General features: G+C 39.2%; 1 protein-coding gene across 1 annotated transcript in view; it reads right to left on the reverse strand.

Moving 5' to 3' along the window:
* Window positions 1–2,627: 2,627 nt before the first annotated feature.
* The window catches only part of TTC27 (tetratricopeptide repeat domain 27), a 91,941-nt gene continuing 75,511 nt past the window's right edge, over window positions 2,628–19,057 (reverse strand). Inside the window, exons 15-20 of the mRNA XM_015566419.1 lie at window positions 16,803–16,855; window positions 14,505–14,670; window positions 8,405–8,602; window positions 6,557–6,668; window positions 4,320–4,420; window positions 2,628–2,857 (exon numbers count right to left, since the gene is read on the reverse strand). Coding sequence (XP_015421905.1) covers window positions 2,735–2,857; window positions 4,320–4,420; window positions 6,557–6,668; window positions 8,405–8,602; window positions 14,505–14,670; window positions 16,803–16,855 — 753 coding nt within the window. The 3' untranslated portion in view covers window positions 2,628–2,734. The remainder of the gene's footprint in view (window positions 2,858–4,319; window positions 4,421–6,556; window positions 6,669–8,404; window positions 8,603–14,504; window positions 14,671–16,802; window positions 16,856–19,057) is intronic.

Genomic DNA, 19,057 nt, shown 5'->3' on the forward strand with positions numbered 1-19,057 from the left:
CTGTCCAGGTCCCTCCACACTGTCTCAAAGGGTAAGAGATTCTTCTTTTTTACTGCTGCATAGTATTCTATGGTATAAATGTACCACAGCTTTTTTATCCGCTCATCTACTGATGAGCTGTTTCCAGATCTTACCTATTGTAAATTGTGCTGCTATGAACATAGTGGTGCATACATTCTTTCTGATTGGTATTTCAGCTTTCTTAGGCTATATCCCTAAAGAGGGATCACTGGGTCAAATGGAAGTTCCATATTTAATTTTTTGAGGAAACTACATACTGTTTTCCACAATGGCTGCACTAGTCTACATTCCCACCAGCAATGTACTAGGATTCCCTTTTCTCCATATCCTTCCAGACTCGTCATTTGTTGAATTGTTGATGGTAGCCATTCTGACAAGTGTGAAGGGATACCTCATTGTTGTTTTAATTTGCATCTCTCTGATGGTCAGTGACTTTGATTTTTTCATATGCCTCTTGGCCATCTGCTATTAGCATTATTATTCATGCTAGAAATACCATAAAGACTAGAGAATCAGCCCTAACTGGTTTGGTTCAGTGGATAGAGCATTAGCCTGTGGACTTAAGAGTCCCAGGTTCTATTCCAGTCAAGGGCGTATGCCTGGGTTGCTGGCTCAATCCCCAGTGAGGGGTGTTCAAGAGGCAGCCAATCAATGATTCTCTCTCATCATTGATGTTTCTATCTCTCTTGCCCTCTCCCTTTCTCTCTGAAAAAAAAAGGCTAGAGAATCACATCTATGTCTTAGTTGACAAAGCAAAAAGGTAATTTTGAAAACAAAAGTATTACTACTAGAAAACAAAAGTTGAAACATATAAAAAATAAGGCATTTGGAAATGGCATATATTTAAATCATAATATGGCAACATGAAGCAGCACAGACCCTACAGTAAGTGAAACAGAGCTGTGCACACAGACATGGAGTTACTGACTGGACCGTGGGTGAAGTGCTGTAAGAGACACTCAGAACCTGAGGGAAGGTACTATTACCACCACACTCACTCTACAGACGAAGAAATCAAGCACCTGAGTGCCAAGTTTTATGAGGTGGTAGAGACAAGGTTTTGATAAAAACCAAAGCTTCTCCTACTTTACCATAATACCTCCCCACATTTTCCTCCATTTTGTTAACCATTCACATAAGATTATTAAAGGTAACTAATAAGTTTATGTGTTAAAAAGAAGACATCTAATCGGTCTCTCCTTTGTGAGATCATTTTGAGATAAAAGAGGGTACATGGCTGTCGGCATCCTGGAGACGTTGGTCCAGCCTAGAATCTGGAAGAGGACAACCTTTTGTGACTTGGTTTGTGATAACTCATACTCACAGATGACTTTCTACCTAGAACCCAAAGGTACATAAACTGAGAGCTAAAAATTAATACCTGGGAGCTCCTCTTCAATCACCTGTTTCCTGAACTTGCACTTTTTAGTATTTATCTGTTTTCTATTGGGGTTCCCAACTAGGTACTGATAAAGAGTTCACCTTAAAACTTTGCTCCATCCATCCATCCACTTACCCACCTATTCCCCAATGGCTTCCATAAAAGACTGAGTCAACATGTAATGATAACTCATGCTACTACCTATTTTCTTGGCCTTTCTCATAACTATTATGTCTCCTGTAAGAGAAACAGCATTGGGACAAACGTTGACCTTTTTTTAGGCTAGTATGAGAATAGAAAAGAGAAGCAGATGGTGAAGGAACGGAGGCACTAGTAAACACAACCAACACTGGCTGATGAAAGTTTTTAAAGACTGTTTTTTTAATGTTCAGGATACTTATATTTATGGATTATGGATTTTTTTAAATGCCCAAAGGCAGCCGAAACTCACAAAGATGCAAAGAATAGAAATTATTCACATTTTATAAAAAAGAACATAGAAAAAAGCAAGGGTCAAATGACTTATGATGGTACCCAGAATTCAACAACCCGAGCCAGGACTTAGAAGTCCTCACTATGACTTTTCTAGTAAGATTATTAAGCTCAGCTGCTGCCTTCAATACTTGTTTCCATAGACATTCCTAAGAAAGCATTTTACTTTGGCATTTTTGTAACATGGCACCGTTTATAGCTGTCTTCACTCATAATACCCTTACTAAACAACCGTCTTCAGGGCTGGCGGTATACCCAAGGAGGGTCAGCCTGGTTACTAGTGGCTAATGATTGAGACAAAAGTTGACTTATGTCATTTTTTTCTTGCGTTTTCTGGATTGAGAAGTTAAACCATGCCCACATTTCTAATTCAGCCAAACATAAATTTTTCTGACACACATACAAAATCTCAAAAAGTGTAAAGGTTTCCATCACCAAATCGACTCTTCTATCACTTTTGGATAATAAAGCAGACAATCTAATGATTCCACAAACTTGTAGTGTGTGATTTTTTTTCCTGTTTAGACCAAGTTTTTCCAAAGAATGATCTAATTCATTTTAGGCTGAGAGTAAGCCCTATGTTAAAAAAGAAAATTATAATTTTTTTGCTTTCTGCTGAAATACCTCAAGAATAATAAAAAATACTGAATTCAACTAAGCTAAGGAAAATAGGAGACTTTTCACTTAATGTACTTCAGGAAATTCAAATATTGGAATAATCACAAAACAAGAATGTTAGCCACAAAAGAGAACTTTATGTAAAAATCAGTCTCAGATCCGCAGGTGTAAGAGAACATCCCAAAGGCGAAAGCACCTTTTCCAGAACCACTCCCAGGATAGTCAGTACCGATTTCGAAACTGGTTGCTTAGGTCTTGGAGGTCTAGTACTAGGGTGTCCATAGCTGCTATTTCTTCAGCTAAATCCCCGGAAATTTCTCCACTGGCCACATCTGTAAAAAGTTGCTGCAGCATAAAGAACAAAGCAGAACTATCAAAACAATGAAAATCCTCTTTAAAATAATATAGACAGAGTACAGAACTAAAACTCCTTTGCATAATACTACGGCAACATTATAGCAGCAAGGGCAGTGTTTGTGCTGCTCACCACCCTGGAAAAGTATAAGCTGCAACAGTTAAGGGATGAATGGAAGAAGCACAACGGGCCTGAACTTGTAAATTCAAATGAGTGCTGCCCTTCATAATGGCTGCGTGAATATGATTAGTAAGTTCAGTGTCACAGGATGGTTTTTGGATGAAGGGATATTGTTCATCCAAACAAAACAACCCTATTCACTGTGTACACAAACAAAAAATATATTTTAATTCACATTCATATAAATCAGATCCTTTAGGCTAATTACTTGAAAATTAATTACAGTTTAGGACTGAGAGGTCACAAAGATGATCAAGATTTGGTAATAACAAAAGACCCAGCAAAAATAAAATAAAGATGAATGCACCCCCTCCTGTAAAAGGAACTGCCTTGGGCAAGCACACTGCAGCCTATGTGCGTCAGCACGTCCACCGGTTCCACAGCTGCCCTTCTAGTGCCTGCTGGGCCAGGAGCTCGTGATTGGCAGGCTCCTCACCTCCTCCAGCACTGCCCACAGGTTGCCAAACCTGAGTCACTTCTCTACCTTAACAATGTTTGTCAAATCCACATACAACCTACTTACTATTTTTTCTCTAAATCAATTTTCACATAGTAAGTCTTTTTCAAAGGAAACATTTTACTAGTAGCATTACTGTAAATGAGAAATAGGCTAAATCAGGGGTCTTCAAACTTTTTAAACGGGGCCAGTTCACTGTCCCTCAGACCGTTGGAGGGCCGGACTATAGTTAAAAAAAAAAACTATGAACAAATTCCTATGCACACTGCACATATCTTATTTTGAAGTAAAAAAACAAAATGGGAACAAATACAATATTTGTATTTGCATGTGGCCCGCAGGCCTTAGTTTGAGGACCGCTGGGCTAAATAATCTTCGTGAAACTGTAAGTCTGATGTGTAAGCCAGTTATACTTTTTCTAATATGCATTGAAATAAATATATATTAAAATCCTAAGGCTACTCAAGTACTACCAGTGGCATATATGCCACACTTTGGGAAAAGTGATAATAAAAGAAGAGCATTGTTTTAATTTAATGTAGAGGAAGCATTAAGGGGATTTAATTTACAGAAAGCATTAAGAGCTGGACTGTAAGTATTAATTTCTAAGAGCCCTAACTAAGCCACACTTAGGGTGGTCTAGCCATTGGGCCAATAAAATCCTCATCAGTACAAGTAACTAACTACCTAGGAACTAATATAAAAAATGTAATGGGGGCCTAAAATTAGCCCTGATGTAAAGGAAGATTTAAGAGCACGGGTTGATACTGCAGCCTTCTCTGTAGGACAGCCGAGTTAACCCACGTCCACCTCACCTTTGCTTTAGAAGACAGGCCCCGTAAGTTGAGCCGAGCTGAAGAAAGCACCTGCACAGCCTCTTGGGGACTGGATTTGCTTTCACTGCATTTCACAGCCACTGGAAGAAAAACACAGGGAAACATCCATAAAAATTGCTGCTGATCATTCACAGGTAAAAAACAAAAACAAAAAACCCTCACAATTACTTAAGAGTTTAAAGTGACAGATTTGAGAAATATTTCTCATGGAAAGTTTTTAATTTGGCAAAAGGATAATAATTATGTGCATAATCCCCCCCTTTGTCTTTCTTTGAGAAGGATAACTTATTGGTAAAAAGAGAATTTTGAGAAAAATAGGTAAATTTTGGTGAATTGCAGATCATTGGGAAGAGACCCCCTGAAACAGACACACACACACACACACACACACACACACACACACACACACCCCAGAGACATGATACTCTCAGTGTGGCTTCCCCAAGGGCTCACTGCTGATGATACGAGCCCAAGGGAGTGACATGAGAGAGATTCACAGCTCGGTTCCTACTGCGATTTCACACTCAGGGTTTACACCCCCGTCCGGGAGAACTGATATCAACAACCGATGTGCCTGCACTTGGGATGGAACCACAGCTCCCCATTTGCTGTAACTATCAGTTGCAGAAGAATTTAGAGGACTTCAGGATGAGTTCACAGTCCTTGTGATTCAGTTCTTTTTTTTTTTTTAATATATTTTATTGATTTTTTTACAGAGAGGAAGGGAGAGAGATAGAGAGTTAGAAACATCGATGAGAGAGAAACATCGATCAGCTGCCTCCTGCACATCTCCCACTGGGGATGTGCCCGCAACCCAGGTACATGCCCCTGACCGGAATCGAACCTGGGACCTTTCAGTCCGCAAGCCGACGCTCTATCCACTGAGCCAAACCGGTTTCGGCGTGATTCAGTTCTTAACATTGTGGTTTGAACTGTAATCCCAGGGCATCAAAGACTCATAATCAAATCTATATCTATAAAAGGCTAAGTGACCGACCATATGTCCGTCCGCCCGACCGGCCAGTACATATGATGCACACTGGCAATTTAAAAATAAATGCTGACTCGCGCATATAAAGCTCTCATTGGCGCCAATCGTACACGCATGTTAAGATCTGTCATTATCAATCGTGAATTTGGTTGTTTTTGTTGACATTCAGAAGCTGAAAGAAAGTGGTAGCAGCAACAGAATACTGGTATGTCTGAAAACCAACAATCAGCATCTGACATTGGCTTCCCATTTAAATCGATTCAAAGACAGTTTCCCATGATGCCAGCATTTGCAATGACTGTTAATGAATCACAAGGACAAACTCTAGACAGAGTAGGAATATTCCTACCTGAGCCCGTTTTCGGACATGGTCAGTTATATGTTGCTTTCTCTCAAGTTCGAAGAGTGTGTGACGTTAAAGTTAAAGTTGTAAATACTTCAACATAAGGGAAATTAGTCAAGCACTCTGAAAGTGTTTTTACTCTTAATGTGGTATACAGAGAGATATTAGAATAAGTTTAATCTATCAGTCATTGTTTTTGTCAATGTTTTTATATCATGTTTTTATTGTTTTTTTTCTAATTAATTTCTTTTCAATGTGCACGAATCTGTGCACTGGGCTACTAGTATAAATATAAAAATGCATCACCAAATTACTAATGCAAATAATTAAAAACAGCCTTTATCTGGAATATATTTACCACATAGGTATACAACTTTACATATAAGGTTACTTCTCCCCTCAAATATCACCCATTACATTTCTCAAGGCTATTTGGTTATACTTTTTATTTCTTTTATATATGCAACAGCTCTTTGTATAGTGCTCTGAGTTCCAGAAATCTATATATTTTATGAATAAATATTTTCATCTATAAAGGAAGACTATGTATGAGTCAGGAAAGGTTAACAGATATCCTTAATACTATATATCAATGCAAATAGACTATGACCTGAAGGTTAACTACCATTGTAAGGGTTTTTCATCTCTCTAAAGTTTCTAATACCAGTCACTTATTCAAATGGAATTTAAGCCTCTATCCTGTCTTCTTGTTGCTCGCAAGTACCTACTACATAGTAGTTGGTCTATAAATGTTTGCTGAATACAACAATTTCAATACAATTTGAAACTATTTGTAGTGACACTTTACTCTTGACTACTACTTTCTCTTATCAGTAAAAATACATTCTAATATGCCATGGATGGCAAACGTTACATCAATACCATGTGCAAGTTCTAAGGCTCTCCGAACCAGTTCCTTAAATGATGCAATATCTTTCTCCCAGCCACTGGACTGTGTGTCACACTTGTAGGCCTTAGAGAGATAGTTGAACGCCTGAGGAAAAAAGAACAACAATTCAGAATAACAAACAGAATTCACATTTCAAACTATTCCCTGGAAGTCACACGAAACTAACTGCAACTTGAAAACCAGCACCTGTGGGACACAGCACAGTCTCCCTCACTCTCATCAAAGAAGGGGCACAGATGCTCATCCAACAGCAATCAGCATGAAAAGACATCACATGACACTGGACCAAGACACTTCCCTTCAAACAGAAATTTACAAATGCCCAATTTGGAGGTCTACAAAGAGTATACACACTTCCTTAGCATTCGTAGCCATTAGCTTAAGAGACCAGCTAAGAGAAGGAGGTGTGAACTTGGTGAAACTACAGAATTATTGAGAGGTGTGAAAACTCACAAGAAGCAGGGGGTTGGGGGGACGATAAAAACACATATGTAATACCCTAATCACTAAAGAAAATTTAAAAAAAAAAAACACTAAAAGAGGGGAGACAGAGAGGATGTAGGAATTCACATAATTTGACCCATTAAGTTGAAAGTTATAACTGGAATTTAAAATCAGCATAAGCTTAGTAATAGTATTTAATAATTAGTATTTGGTAATTAATATTAATATTGGTACATCCATATATGTATGTGTGCAAATGTGCATGATATGTATCTTTATACTGAAAGAAAAACTCTAGAAAAATTACATATTTCTTATTCATTGACATATTTCATTAATTTAACTTAAACAATTTGTTGTCTTTTTAAATCTTTGAGATAAATATTCAATTTGGGTTCTCTCTGATCTAGCTAGTCCTCAGTTGACACTTCTACCAAAATCCTGGTACTCTGAGTTCACAGGTCAGTCATGCAGCAAACAATAAAAATAGTGACATGTAAAAAAACAAAACAAAAAACTCACAAGAGTTTAAGACACTTCTTTCACAACCTGATTCTTGAGGGAGAAGTCACAGATGAGAGAATTCAGAGTAACCTTAATTCCATATAGACAAGGGAGCAGGGAATTCAAGGAGACTGGGAAGGACAGACAGCAGAAGTGGGTGCGAACGTGTGAGTATGTGTTCTCCAGGTGACAGGCACTGGGAGAAGCTGGCTGTGTAGGCCGAGGGAGGAGAGAGTGGCTATGGATCCCACAGATGAGCTGTGCTGTGGCTAATTCCAAACTCACGTGGGACCGCATTTGATTTGTTGTGGCTGTTTGAGAAGAACACAATTGTTCCAAACTTGGAAACTCTGGAGGTCCCTGCAAGGTCTAAGATAGGAGGCCAAAGGCACAACTGGAGTGTAAGTGGTGCCCGTGAGACAGCAGGGCAACCTCCACCAAGCTCTTCTCCAACACATATTCTTATCTATTCCTCCTCTTTTTTCCCTTTCACAGTCCCCATCGCAGATTTAAACACCCTTTTGTCCTTGTACCCAATCTACCTTAGTCCTTAGCAATGAGCCTGCAGCAAGGGTACAGAGGACATGATGAGCCAGCTGTTTGCCACAGCTCTGGTAGGTAGGGAAGCTGCTTAGAGAGACCCTTTGGCAGGAAACAGAGAACATTTATATAAGAAAAATTCATGGACAGAGAAAAGATGAATGCTTACAAGTCTTAACCTGCCCACAATTCAAAGTGCTTATGCTAAAGACTGAATCAAAACTGGAGCGTATTAATCTTATCTTACAAATCATTAAACATTTTCTCCAACCATGAAAAAAGCAGATCCACTAGACATATCTCCAAACAAGAGCCAGGCGTGAAGGACTCACCTTTTCGTTGTCTTCAGGCTTCTCGCTCTGCCCATCCCCATATACTTGGGCGTACAGCCTCCAGATTTCCCCGTCATTTGTCACTCTTGAAGTTACTCTGCCAAACAATTCCTGCAGCTTTCCTTTGAGGCCGGTTGCGACATCTCCGCTGCGATCAGTCATCCCATTAATCACGGCCCTCACTAGGATTCTAAGGACCTTAAAAATGTGCACAGAAGAAACTGGTAAGCTAGAAACAACCAAACAATAAAAAACGAAGGCAACCATCACCTTCATCAACAACAACGACAAACCTCTTGATTAGAAGATCATCCTTACACGTTCCTCTTTAAAATACGTTTTTATTGATTTCAGGGAGAGGAAGGGAAAGGGAGAGAGAGAAACATTGATGAGAGAGAAACATCAATCAGCTGCCTTGTGCACGCCCCCTCCTGGGGATCAAGCCCACAATCCGGCCATGTGCCCTGACTGGAAATCGAACCTGCGACCTCCTGGTGCATGGAACAATGCTCAATCAACCGAGCCACACTGGCTGGGCTCATCCTTACAATTTTAAAAAATAAAGTAAAAGTCAAGCCATCCTGAGTCACTCTGCAAAACAACATGCTGACTACCACCCTGGTGTCCCTTTTCAGGCCTGCCAGAGGGCTCTTCTTTCCCAGGGCACTGTGCTCAGTGCTCTTTTCTCCTCATCCTGAGTGCTCTCCAAATGACCTGACCCACACCTGTAGCTTCACATATTTTACCAAGTCTACTCTGACAGTATCGGCACAGCTCCAGCCCAACTCCTCTCCAGAGCTCCATGATGGTGGGCCTCATACCTTCCAGCATGTCCTGTCAACGTCTCACACTCCCTCTACCCAACAGTGAAACACACAGATCCCACATCTCTTCCTCAACCAGGTCCTGGCTCTTCCTAAGTGCTGAACGATTAACTGCTAATGCACCTGCATTAGGCATGCGGGGTACCCAGAAAGTATCTCTTGTCCTTCTAACTACCCAGGTCCGCTCACCACCTGTCCACTTCTTGGCTATCTGGCTTTCATTTGTTTACACATTCTATACCAGATGCTTTGAGTGCAGACAGATGGTCTGAGCCCCAGAGCAGGTTACGTATCTGTCATATCTATATTAGACAATGTGTCTCAAGACAGCTTCCTAGAAGCATAGAAAGTGCCTCTTCAATCATCAACTGCTGTAATGGGGGATCCACTAAAGCATCAGCTTGACCTTGCCCATGGGCCAACAGCACTGGCATCACCCAGGAGCTTGACAGATACCCATCCTGGATGGAGATGGCGATCCATCTGGGACTGAGATTCTGCATTTCTAACAAGCCCGGAGGTGATGTTGATGCTGATGCTCATGGTCTGCAGACCCCACTGTGCGTAGCCAGGTTCCAAGAGAAGCTGCCCACATCTCTATTCTTACTTTGTACTTCAGGAAGAGGGCCATGTTTCATCAGCTTATATCACAGGGTCTAACACAGAGCCTGGCCCACAGCACAGCCTCATTAAATCCCTGTGCCTGAAAGAAGGGCTGAATGAACACACCTCTTTCAGAAAGTGTGGCTAACAGACATGCAAGCAGTGTGTCATCTTGCTCATGCGTTCTGATCCAGCCATGAGATGTGGCTGAGGTATTAGGCTCCTCCGGACCGTGAACACTTCGGAAGGTGAGCTCAGGCTTATGGTCCTAATTATACACAGTGATAAAACTCCACAGGAGAACATTCACTTGTGCTTTTTCTTTGTTTGGACAAGGAACATTATCTCTGCCTATAAATTCACATTACAATCTCACGTGTGTAGTTAAATCTGAAAGTAACAATACAGAAGAAAATGTGTGAATATGCACCACTTATTTTAAATACTCATTCTGTAAACATTTCAAGAATGAACATGGTTTGAAAGTGATGGCCTATTAAAATAATAATTAACATGTACAAAAGAAGCACACTAAATTAGTAAAATACTTGATTTTTTCTGGGATCTCACTGTTGGTCCAACATCTTCTCCCCTCACTGTAGGCTACATGAGGGGACAATGGAAAGAGGGGGGACTGCATTCTCCCTAAAAAGGAGCATGGTGGTTGTGGTGAGTAGAATAGTGTCCTCCAAATTCCTGTCCATACCGAACCCCAGACTGTGACTTTATTTGGAAATAGGGTCTTTGCAAATAATTAGACAGGTTGAAGCCATACTAGATTAGGTGGGCCCTAAAGCCAATGACTAGTATTTTTATAAAGGAGGACACACAGAGACACAGAGGAGGAGGTGAAGAAGTGGGTGAAGAGGGAGGCAGAGACAGAGTGATGCCGCCATAAGCCAAGAAATGCCAGAAACCACCGGACGCTGGGAGAACCCTTCAGAGGGAGCAATGACACATTCAGCATCTTGATTTTGGATTCTAGCCTTCAGAACTGAATGGAGAGAATAAATATCTGTTGTATGAAGACACCAAGTTTGTGGTAATTTGTTACAGCAGCCCTAGGAAACTAAGTAGAAAGGACAAGACAAAATTGAAAACACTGAAATAAACTCTCACCAGGTCACTTACCCGGCTTCTATTAATCACCTTCCAGTTTCAGTGCAGGAAGCTCTACATGAATGGCTGTCACATCACAGCCTGCCCCTAGGAAGACTGTGACCTCCAGCACCCCACTCACTGGTCAGTCATTATTTCCTTATGTGCAGAGATTTTAAATATCAAATCTCTCCTTAATGAAGTATGGCATTGTGTCATGATTAAAAATGTTTCCTCCACCCCTAAGCTTAAAAAAATATTTACCATACTTTCTTTCAGTGCTTTTATGATTTTACTTTTTCATTAATGATGATAATGACGATGATGACAGCATAGCAACGTTTAAATAACACTTGTGCCAGGCACTATACCAAGCCCTTTACATACATTATGTCATATAATCCTCACAACAACCCTGTGAGGCAAGTACTATCATCATCCCCATTTTATGAAATTAAAGAACAAAGTAGTTGCGGTAACTGGCCCAAGGTCATATAGCTCATGACTGGCAGAGGGAGGCAAAAAGCCCAGGCTGTCTAACCCCAGAATCTATGCTCTTGCCTACAACATCATCCTGCTTCTCGAGGCATTTCAATTTAAATATTTAATCCATTTGTGTTTACTTTGGTTTAAGGAGTGACGCGGAGCTTCCATTTTTGGTCCCAAATACTTGGCCAACTATTCCAATACATACTGAATACTCCACTTTTATCCCACAGATTTAAATGCCATCCTTATTATAACTAAATTCTCACACTTACTTGAGTCTGTTCCTGAATCCTTTTTTCTATCCCATTTAACATTTCATTCCTGTAGCAGATGTTAACTCTTTATATAACAAGGATATTCTTAGGCTTTTATCTTCCTCTTGGTTACAAATATTTTTGTCACATATTTTTTAATGAAGTCATAAAAATTCCTTTAAGCTTTCTTTTTTTGTTGTTTCGAAGTTTAGAAAATTTGGTTAGTATCCACTTCTATTTCTAATTTTTCTGAGATGAAACATATTTAGCATATATTTAGTCCATTTGAAATTCATTTGGCATATCATAAAATACTCTAAGTATATTTCTTTAATCTGGATTCTTAGAGGGATTTCATTGTCATCAGTATAAACAGCCCTGTACTCTGTCACATGACTCATGCCCCATAATGACTTCTGCGTCCCTCACCTGCACCTCTAATTCATTTCAGTGATAGAGAACTTTTGTTTCATTCTCTGTCCTAAGCCTAATTCTCACCTCCTTTACAGCCCAAGCTTGGAGGATGCAGCTAGCAGACAATAAGGCAGGGAACCACCACCAGCCCCTGAAGAGAGCTGACATTTTCTCACACGGAGAAGCAATTCTCATATAATGCTGAAGAGTCTCCACTAAAAGAAGTGTAACTATCTCCAGCACAAACCTTGAAGTCCTTGGCCAAGTCTCACCAAAATCTTGGCCGAAAGCACAAGGTGTTGGCCTTAGAATCCTGGAGGCCTTCAAAGCAAGAAGGAATCGGTTGCCTTAGGTACAGTTACAAAAGCATCTAGAAGGGCTCGAGGCCAGGCACAGAGCCATTTCCCGCCTCCCCGGCTTGGCTAACCCCCTGCTCCACTTGGATTTCTCCAAAGAACTGGCTCTGTTTCCTGGTCTGATAACCCTGACCCCTGCTCCCCCACACCTTGGCTACCAGAGTGCAATAGGCAGTTAAACACTTTCTTTTTCACTTCTTCGGGGGAAAAAAAAATCGTAGCGTGTGGAGAAGACACACACAAGCTTTAGGGTAAACAGACCTGACGCCAGACTCGGAGGCTCGGCTTTCCTACCTGTTAGCTGTGAGACATCGGCCTGACTGTTCCCCCTGCTGAGCCTCAGACACGGCGCCAGGTAAATGGAGACCATCCTATTCTACAGAGTATTTGTGTCAACATGCTCCTCGTCCCCTTTTCTTTCAGGTAATGCTCAGCCACCACTTGTTTCAGGACTTCAGTTTGTTGGCAACCTGCCCCACCCACGTCTACACTACCTCCCTCCTTCCCCAAAGACAAAGCCACACCAAGAACATCTATACAGAAGACATAACATATGTATTTATATGACACTCAAGATTCTATTTATATGACATTCAAGAAAGAGCAAAGTTGAACTGTGGTGACAGAAGTCAGAAACTGTGGTGGCTGAGGGGAGGGCGGGGGCTCAGTGACTGGAAGGGGCATGTGAGAACTTCTGTGATGACAATGTTCCTATCTGTTTTGGGGAGTGGTTGCATAAGAGTATGTCCTGGTCAAAACACAGCAAATGTACAATTAAGATCTGTGCATTTTATTACATATAAATCTGACACCAATTTGAAAAAAAGACTCTGTTAGCTATAGTTCACATGCACATTAATATGATGGGGAAATGTGCTTTTTAACATAAATCTTCCCACAGACTTTAAGTCAACACAAGGAGAAAACGGGCCTGCCTAAGCGTGGTGCCAGCTATGTGACTGGTCAAGCAGTAGAATCTCCCTGGGTCACCAGTCATCTACTGCAAAATGAGGAATATTCAGTATCCTCCTCAAATACTGTATGTTCTAAAAGGTTACCCATGTAAGTTCTAGGACACAGTAAGCACTCAATATATGTTAATCCCCTTCCCTTCCATTTATAAAGAGCAAATGGGGTATAATAATGCAATATTTCAATTCTTTTCCCCAAGTGCCAAGTTATCAAAGGAGGAAGAAGAGGGTGGAAAGGAGGATGGAAAGAACAAATCGACATTAGAATTACCCTGAGGAAAGAAGCATAAATAAATACAAGGACTACAATGATATTCATGGCATTATTTACAATAGCAGAAAACTGAAAAACTGAACAGGAACTAATTATGCAGTTACTTATAATTAGTTTTATGATAGATTAATAAAAATATGTATAATCTAGATATGAACTATTATAGAAAAGCATTTCTGAGCTATACTAATTTATGCATCAGTCAAAATTAAGACAGAGAAAAAAGTCATTACAAATAGTGGGGGGAAAAGAATAATCCGTAGCTAATTTACCCTATGTCTGTATTAAAATGAGTGTGAGTTTACACACACACACAAATTAACACAACAATAATCACATCTATAAAGAAGTAGAAAAAGAATAGACAACAAGAATTTTAAAGCAAATTAAAATAGAATGGGGTCAGGTAGTGTCAAACATAAGAATATCAGAGGTTTTTTTTTGAAAGACACCTGTTGCTGAACTTAGAGTCAAATTAAGTTAAATTATTTTAGCCAAGATAAAAATATTCCAGACAATCTATCAATCGTCACTGACTAGTTGTCATAAAGTTGATGACAGAAATATGCAATGAAGCTAAATATGACTGAGCCCATCACTAGCCATCAAGACTTTCCCTCAATGATTACTTACCCACTATGAAGTGATCCTGCCCATTCCTGCAGAGGAGTAAACACTGCCACCAGCATCCTATGATACTTCTAAAAAGAGCTATTAACAGGGCCTGGTGTAAACTGAAAATTTTCCTATTTATAATCAAGGAAACAATTTATATCCTTTAATCAAAAACCAATATAACAAAATATTAATATCCTACCTGAACATCTTTGTATTTGTCTCTTAAGTCCAAGAGCCGGTGATAAGCTTTAATGGCTTCTGAAAATTCCCCAACATCAACGCTAGTGAGAATGTAGTTTTCCCAGATCTGCCAGTGTTCATAGTTGCACTTGAGGGCTTCTTGCAAAGTTCTAAAAGCTTTCACTCTATTGAAGGTCCAAGTTGAAAGAGAACAATATGAATAACCACAGCTAAATAAACCATAGCTACTAGGTAAGTGTAAAAAGTATAGATGAGGACTGTCAGTCCTTAATTATTCATGTAATAAATAGAATTAGAGGCCCAAACCACCTCAAATTTCCCTAAATTTTTTAAAATTTTAAAAGAAGCATGAAATTAAAAACAAACAAACAAAAAACAGGTAGAAATAAAACAAGAATTGGAAAGAAGTGTGCCCATGTTATCAGTAATTTCCTGGCCTCAGAATTTTTGCAATGAAATTCTTTTTTGGTAAATATGGCTTTTTTAGAAGGAACTTCAGTTCAGGATTCACTTATCAAAGCCACATGGTAGGAATACTGCAGGATGAAAGTTGTATAGGAAGACGGAAAGATTTCCCAAGGGACTGGAAGGGACCTAATGTCGAGAGGAATCGGATGACACAGAGAAAAGAACTTTAATGAAGAACCTTGCGATGGCAAAGGGATAGACAAGTAGCTTGAAGAGTCACTGTACGGCATGGATAGGATTCTTTTGAGAGAACAGTAATAATTTACCCCTGAGTCAAAAATTACTCTTGTCTGCAGTAGCAGCAAAGAAAGAAAAGAATAAAAAGCTAAGAATGAAGGAATGATTTACCTCTGAACTTAAAATCCCACTTTTACACCAAAACCTATTCATGGAGCTGCATGCAGACAAGAAAGCATCAAAAAGAAGTTGAGAAACAATGTCTAAAAACTCCTAAGAAATCCTCATGCTAAATTATCAGGGTTACTAGGAAAACCCACTGAGATCATTCTACAACTATGGCGGGGATTTCCCTCGACCCTCGCTTTCAGTCAAAAGGGTCTCTGGTGAGTTTTAACACAATCAGTTGCAATCAAGAACATAATATTATTTTCTGAAGAGAATAGTAGAACAAACAATCCTTTATTTTTGTAGACTGTCATCCAAGAGCAGCGGAAGCATTTCATGATCTCAATGCAATGTGGACTTAATGATATCATTAGAAATACCTTGTGACTCCAAATTAAGTTTGAAAATAAGGCCAAATGAAAATAGAAATATATCCATCCTTTAATTCATTCATTGCAGCTCAGGTAACAGCAATCCTGGTCTCTGTCCTTTCCTGGGCTCTCTGTCGCCAATCAACAAGCCCATCTGGTTGTCCCCTTTATAAACTGGCACCTGCCCCTTCTTTTTCCAGCCTAGTTATCTCCTGCCTGGATTGTTACAACAGCTGTCTCCTAACTGGTTTCCCAGCCCGCAGTCTCCTCTCTAGCCAGTCTCATACACTGCCACCAGATAAATCTTCCCAAAAAGCTCCTTCTTCATGAAATTACCCCACTGAAATCTTGGCATCCAATTTCCAACAGAATAATCTTAACTTGTTAGTCAGATCATCAGAGCATACTGCAACCTGACCCCAAATGACCTTTTCAACCTTATTCTGGAGCCCATAGCTGATTCTCTCTTCCTCTCTCCTCCGGCATAGCTTTCACTCCTGTTACTCTGCATAGGATCCAATTCCCCCTGGCCAAATGGCTTTCCTCTGAGCCCTTTACTCATTCTTCAAAGTTTAGCTTGGTTCCAATACTCTCTCAGGAGCGTTTCTGAACTCGGGTTGTACACCTTCTCTCTTCTGAGATGTCTGGCACAGAATACATGTTGTACAAATACCACCCACTACATTATAATCCTCTTTGTATTTCTCAGTTAATATTTACCACATACTACCTACATTATTAATCAATTTTTAATAATATGGCATAATATTTTATTTTTTTACACCTACACTCCCTAAAGACATTGGTTCGTATTTCCATTTCTCAATCATGTCTAGTACACAGCAAGTAATCAATAAGAATCTTTCAATTGAATTGACCAACTGAAGGCATGCTTGCTTTTCTCATGTAAGGAAGTTTAGGATGTAAAACTTCAGTAGCAAGTAAAGATTTCAAATAATATTTCTTATTTTATTACACATTAAATGTTTTCAAGAAATAAACTACATTTAGAAGTCAAATGCTATAAGGCACAATGCCTCAGTATTCAGTTGAAGAAAATCTCATTCATTTATTTGGAAGCAAAGTTTTTCATATTTGTCTGAGGTACTTACTTTTGTTTTAATCGGATATAGGAAGTTGATAAATTGTTCCAAGCTTCAGCATTCTGGAATGACAGAGAACCCAGTTATAGACTATTCTCATTCAGGTAAAATAATTGCTACAACCAAAAATATATTTTCCTAGTCCAAGATGTGCTCTTTAATCACAATTTTCACTAAGGTATGTTTAAAGGTGTATGAGAAAAATGAAGTAAATTAAATGTAACTTTTATAATTTAGCATGAAAAAGTCACAAAAATCGTCAACAAATTGATATAACTATTAAAGTTCTAATTTAGAATTTAGTTAAGATTTTATTTCTACATTTAGATTTACAAAATAGTGGGAGAATTTACAACATAATTTATACAACATATAGATTTGCTGCAAACCCAAGGTATTCAGAATATTGTTTTTCCTATCTTAAAAGGCTCTGCTATTTTACCATCATCCTTTATCAGATAGAAGAATAAGGAAGTGTGTGTTCCAGTATTATTCCTAAGCATTTCACCAAACACATTTCTCTACCTATTCCTCTATTCAATGACAAAAATAAATTAAAACTTTTATATAAATGTTGATTCAAACAAGAATGATATGAATGTCTGTTCCTCTTTGTTCTACATTTTATGAAACACAGAGTATATAATTCTCAATTTCCATACATATGATTTAAAAATTACAAGGCAATGTGGACCTCTGCTTGCAGACATAGCAGTTAGTACCAGAGTGGACTTATCACCATAAAAAGCTACAAACTGGACAAAACTTTAGAAAACTGTTTTTAAGAAGTTGGACAACAGCCGAAACCGGTTTGGCTCAGTGGATAGAGCGTCGGCCTGCGGACTGAAGGGTCCCAGGTTCGATTCCGGTCAAGGGCATGTACCTGGGTTGCGGGCACATCTCCCGTGGGAGATGTGCAGGAGGCAGCTGATCAATGTTTCTCTCTCATCGATGTTTCTAACTCTCTATCTCTCTCCCTTCCTCTCTGTAAAAAAATCAATAAAATATATTTTAAAAAAAAGAAGTTGGACAACAGCCTGGTCACAGGACTGTGATCCCTGAGACAGGGTAAATACCTTAGGTATCCCAACAATCAACCTAGACTTCTAACCAGAGGCACTTCCAGAGAGGCAGAAACCAAACAAAGCAGAGCAAGTCTAGAAGAAGAGTGCAAAGTTCAGGGTTGAAAATTTGGCTGGAATGTGCAGGGCAAAATACCAGGGAAGAGAGATCTGCAGAGAAAATAAGCTCCAGAAATCTCAGTGAGCATCTCATTGAGTCCTTGGCTGAATACTAAGCTGTACATGTGCAGGGCAAACCTTCCTGAGGCCAGGCAGAGAACAACTCCAGAAAGCTGTGAGCTGGATGGGATTCTGGGCGTCACACAGTGCTAGCAGTTATTCAAGTTCTAACTAACCAGGGGGAGAATGCTTAAGGCATTGAGCACCCATGGCATTCAGTACTGGCCCCAAAAGGTTATATCTTAAGGGAAGGGTGATTGCAACTGCAGAATAAAGACAACTCCAGACCCATCCTAGCAAAGAGTAAAACTGAGCTGGTCCACAAAAGTAAATTAACCAAATGCCAAAATAAAACTCTATCTTCCAATGGAAAACCCAGAAACTGAACAACATAGCATCCACAATGAAAAACTGGTAGACATACATGCAAATAAGCAGGAAAATTTATCGATAGCCAAAGGAAAAATCAGTTAATAGACATAAACACAGAAATGAAGGAGATGTTGGAATAAGCACACAAGAACTTCAAAGCAGTTGTTATAAACATGATCAAAGATATGAAGAATCATGAACATAGTAAGGGAACATAATTAGAAAATCTCAGCAGAAACATGAAAACTGTAAAAATCAAATGAAAATTTTTGAACTAAAAAAATACATTATCTGAAATGATGTTTAATTTTTTAAGTTGATATGTAATTGATATGTAACACTGTATTCGTTTTAGGTGTATAGCATAATGGTTTAATATATGTCAATATTATGCAATGATTACCACAATTTTAGTTAACATCCATCATGACACATAGTGTGGTAAGTTTAATGAATAAGTCTTAACAACAGATTGGACATAAATATAAGAGCTAAAACAATAAAACTCTTAGAAGGAAAGAATTTTTGGCCCTTTTTTTTTTTCATAGTGATGAGAACACAACATGATATCTATGTATCTACCCTGTTTGTAAAAATGTAAGTGCGCAACATATCATGATTAATGTCCCCCAATGTTGTACAGCGGATCTC

Source organism: Myotis davidii, unplaced genomic scaffold (genome assembly GCF_000327345.1).
Source record: "Myotis davidii unplaced genomic scaffold, ASM32734v1 scaffold238, whole genome shotgun sequence".
NCBI lineage: Eukaryota > Metazoa > Chordata > Mammalia > Chiroptera > Vespertilionidae > Myotis > Myotis davidii.